At 35.9% G+C, this 4,722-nt stretch overlaps 1 protein-coding gene across 2 annotated transcripts; it reads left to right on the top strand.

Moving 5' to 3' along the window:
- The first annotated feature begins 496 nt into the window (after positions 1-496).
- On the top strand, positions 497-2,747 carry LOC108616499 (uncharacterized). Of its 2 annotated transcripts, none has more exons than XM_018011734.2 (3): positions 497-650; positions 1,180-1,290; positions 1,353-2,747. In XM_018011734.2, the coding sequence occupies exons 2-3, from the start codon at positions 1,251-1,253 to the stop codon at positions 2,414-2,416; spliced, it is 1,104 nt and encodes a 367-aa protein (XP_017867223.1). In that variant the 5' UTR covers positions 497-650; positions 1,180-1,250; the 3' UTR covers positions 2,417-2,747. The 2 variants fall into 2 exon arrangements, with proteins under 2 accessions (XP_017867223.1, XP_089326730.1); XM_089470604.1 differs by lacking the exon at positions 497-650 and adding an exon at positions 838-969.
- The last annotated feature ends 1,975 nt before the right edge of the window (positions 2,748-4,722 follow it).

Here is a 4,722-nt window from a genome sequence, read left to right as displayed (position 1 = left end):
AATAAGAATGTTTGCAGTCGAGCGTAAGCAATAGCATAATACTCGCTGTGTGGGTATATGGGAATATAATCATATAAATATAACCCTAGCAGTAATGTCCATACCAAAACTCTCTACCCTCTCTAAGAGGTCTGCATTCCTGGGCCTATTTCACATATAATAAGCAATAGACAGGCATGAGACCAAGCCAATAGACTCTCTTTTGACTAGCTGGACGAGCTTCGGAAACTTTTTCTCTGTGGGTAAAATTTTTCAGTTTTTCGTATCTGCCGCCATTCGCAGCACTTGAAAAGGTCGCCGCTTGTGCGCAGAGTGTGAGTATTAGTGAGTGCGTCTGTGTGTAGTGTTTGGCTATTGAGTTTTCCTATATTGCCTGGCCATATGCTGAATTACAAGTGGAAACTTTAACGTGCTTTCAAAAACAAAAACTTGAACTGGATTTACATAAAAAACTCATTTCGTATATACGCAAACCATAGCGAATATATGCATATACATATATGTATATGTATATTGATATTCATACATATGTATATATACAAAGTTGGCTTTGTCACAATTCAGGCTGTCTGTCAAAGTGCGGCTGATAGGGTGCCAAACTAAAACAAATCATTCAACGTAAAAGCCTCGTAACGTGCACATCACAAAAAGTAAGTGAAACAAATATTTAGAAATCAAAAAATATATAAAAAGTAAATAAAACAAAATTCATTTGGTATAAAAAAAAGTAAACAAATTCCAAAACCAAACTAAATACTTTGAATCAACAAAATATTAAAAGTGAAAAATTTATATATATATATAAATAGTTTATAAAAATATACAAAAATTTTGCACAATTTTTTTTTTTTTTTTAATATATGTCAGACTAAAAATAAATTTTGAAAAAATTTTAGGCTGTCAATATAAGCAGCAAAAATATAAATCTAAAAAATATTGTAAAAGGAAATATTTGGTGAAAGTGAAAATGTAATAAAAAGTGTTAAATAATAAAAACAGTAAATGAATTAAAAATTAAGAAATACATTAGGAAACGAAATGCATAAATAAAAATATTTTTTTTTTAAATGCATTAAAAATAATAATATATTGTTTATAAAATATATAACAATATATAATTTAAATATTATATTACATCGTGAACCCAATTTAATGCTGTCCTACTCTCTACATACTCAGCTCTTTCAACTTGTATTCTCATGCAAAGATCTTTCAATTACTGCCGAAAATAAAAGACCCCAAGACGAACTATGGAGAAGCTATTTGTTAACATTTTGATATTGATTTCTTGTGAGTATATAAAATAAAATTAACATGCCGAAATATTTATTGTGGGCCTGCTGCACACACAGATGCATGGCTGTTGGGGTCATGCCAGGCAATGCTCATCAGAGATGGCGATGGGCTCCTCAATGCCACAGATACAAACGGCATCAACAACAACATCAACTACAATTACAACAATGAATCGGCATTGCCTGTTTTGGCCACAGCCTTGGGCACTGCAGCCACGTCCGATAAGCAACAAGTTAAAAATGCGAGCGAAGCTGCCGCAGCAACTGCTGCCGAGATAGCTGCAACTATTGCCGACAAGGATAAGGACAAGGACAAGGAGCTAGAGCCATCGAGTGATTTGCCTGCTCATTTACATCGCAACAAGCGTCGCATGTCTGCCGTAGAGGCCTTGCATCATGGCCGACGTCACTATCCACCAGCAGCTGCTGCACTACCATCAGAAGCAGCAGCCGTACCGCCTTATGTCTATTATAATAAGATGATATCGCCGGATGGCAAGCAGGAGCTGAAGGAATTTCAATTGCTGTCACCGAACATGGTCATTGAGAGCGTGCAGCATGATATGAATTATGGGCCAGCTGCCGATCTGGGCGGCGGCGTTTTGCTGCTGAATTCCGATAACAATTTGAACGGGCGTATTCGTGCTTTGGCAGCCAAGCCACCCAGGCATCATCACAAACACAAATCATCGCTGGCCCTGCCGCCCTTTCTGTTCCTGCTGCAGCAGATGCTGCAGCCGAACCTGAACATCGAAATGGAGCCCACACTGCCGCAGCCACAGCCTCGCAGCCGCTTGGAGACGCCTCTCTATCAGTTCCTTGACAGCGCCGTGGACAATGCTTTGCGCAATAATCATGAGGTCTATGAGCACTTCATAAGCGATCACGATAATGAGCTCAACGAGAAGGACAAGGACAAAGAGAAGGACAAGGATATGGAGAAGGATAAACTGAAGGACGCCATTGACATGCTGCCCATGCAAAAGGCAGCCGAGAAAGCCAAGCCAAAGGAGGACGAACTGCTTGTTAGCTGTCCCATACATCATGAGCATCGTACCAACATCAATGGCGATATGGTCAACGATGATGTTGTCCTGGTCAACGAGTGTCACATTGTCTAGGCATCAGCGTAATTTGTCTTGTCTCAGTGTCTATTTGCAGCCTCATCATCCACAGTAGGAACCGAAAGTCTAGGTTAGTTTGAGTTGGATAGTCTTTAGCTGAGTTAGCTTTATTTTTGGCCTACTCCAGATGTAACAAAATTTTAGTTAGGTTTCAGTTTAGTTAAGCTTGTGGAGTAGCATTCAATCAATTCTCCACACTGACCATTCGTGTGTTCTCAAATTGTTTAGAGTTAATTTTTTTGGGTTAACAAGTTCTACACTTGATGAAATGAAAAAAGAAAAATAAATAAAATAAAAAAAATGGGAGTGGTCTTCCAGAAAAAAAAAAAAATGTATAGTAATGCGTAAATTCAATATTATTTTATGATTTTTTAATCAATTAATTCTTAATGGTGGCTTGCCATATGAAATTGATCAATTATGTCTTGAGGCATTGCTTATATAAAATATATACAGCTAATATTCCGAGTAAGAAATATTCATTGGGCTAATTGATATATATATATTTTTTATTCATATTTCAGCTTCATATAGAATATCTTAAATCTTTTATCCAAAAATTTTGTTTCAATTTCAATATTTACAATTCTTTAATATATAGAATAATCATATGACCGCCGAGATCCAATGGTTTAAGAGTAAGAAATATTCATTGGGCTAATTGATATATATATATATATTTTTTAATACATTTTTCAGCTTCATATAGAATATCTTAAATCTTGTATCCATAAACTTTGTTTCAATTTCAATATTTACAATTTTTTAATATATAGAATAATCATATGACCGCTGAGATGCAATGGTTTAATAGTTCAAGCAAATATCTAACGTTGCTTTATCAAATTTTGAGACTAGTAAAACTGTAGTCTATATAGAGTTACATTTGACTATAGAAAAAAATATTTTACGGGTTTCACAAATAATTCAGATATGATACAGATACACATTTACTTTGTTCAATATATTTTAGTATTTAAACTTTTATGTAACATTACCCAAAAAAAAAAAAAAAAAACAAGTAAGAAAGCTCTAGTCGAGACTGCTCGACTACGAGATCCCCTGAACCCTTGGAGCAATAGATATTTCAATAATTTTTCGCGTCTTTCAGCTTACACAAGAAACACGCACACACACACAGGCATACATATACACACACGCATACAGACACACATACACACACACACACACACACGCATACATACACAAACGCATACACACACATACACATACACACACACATACACAAACACATACACACACACATACACAAACACATACACACACACATACACAAACACATACACACACAAGCACCCACGCATAAACACGCATGGGCTGCAGTGTGCGCTTACTATGAGAACTTAATTGTTTAATAACTTTTTTTATGGACGTACGATCTTCATGAAACTTTCAGATTATGATTATAACATGGATATGCATGTAATTGCCAAAGCACAAGTCTCTAGTATTTGAAATACGCTTTTTACAAAAGTGAGGGTGAGGGGGTGAATTTAAGGGTGGGGGGTAAATTTTAACAAAAACCGAAATTGTATAAATTGCATATAAGCATACATTAAAAATTTGGAGACTCTAGCAATAAAGGTGTAGAAGATATAATTTTATAACTGGTTTTCGATAAGGTTTTTATCGATAAAAAAAGATCGGGATGAGTTATCGAATTTTAATGATAAACTTGATATGCGCGCTGTAATTACGGACATTTTAAAAAAAATTTGAAGTCTCTAGCTCTTATATCTTCTGAAATCGACGCGTTCATACATACGGACAGACGGACAGACGGACAGACGGACAGACGGACAGACGGACAGACGGACAGACGGACAGACAGACGGACAGGGCCAAATCAACTCAGCTCGTCACCCTGATCAAGAATATATATACTTTGTGGGGTCTGCCACGCCTCCTTCTCCCTGTTACATACATTTCAACAAAACCATTATACCCTGATTTCCCATTGAAAATGGGTTCAGGGTATAAAAAATAAAATTAATTTTCAGCTTTGACAACAATTTTTAAGCAGAATGAAAATAAAAGATTCTGTGAAATTATCTACACAGTTCGTGCATTAGGTTGACAACATTGAGATATAAATAGAAGTTTATCCTGTGAGCGAACTCAGCAATTTACACTTCAGCTTGAAGTTAACGCGCAATGAAATCAGTTTAAAGTCCTTAAAATTTGTGTATGCCTGTCTAAGGATTAAGCTTAAGCAGGTTCCTTATGCTCTAATCCTTTTCTCTGCCAAATCATTGACTTCAAAACTTACTTAAGTTTTTCGC

The sequence above is a fragment of the Drosophila arizonae genome, chromosome 5 (genome assembly GCF_054131065.1).
Source record: "Drosophila arizonae isolate 15081-1271.41 chromosome 5, UAZ_ARI_1.0, whole genome shotgun sequence".
Taxonomy (NCBI): Eukaryota; Metazoa; Arthropoda; class Insecta; order Diptera; family Drosophilidae; genus Drosophila; species Drosophila arizonae.
Note: the sequence above shows the minus strand (reverse complement) of the source record. Positions and strands in the feature narration are given on the sequence as shown.

What these genes read in the sequence shown, in the direction of transcription:
- LOC108616499 (XM_018011734.2), top strand. Translation starts at nt 1,251, where the DNA reads ATGGAGAAGCTATTTGTTAACATTTTGATATTGATTTCTT. An exon ending in CATTTTGATATTGATTTCTT is followed by an intron (nt 1,291 to 1,352) that starts GTGAGTATATAA and finishes CTGCACACACAG; the next exon opens with ATGCATGGCTGTTGGGGTCA.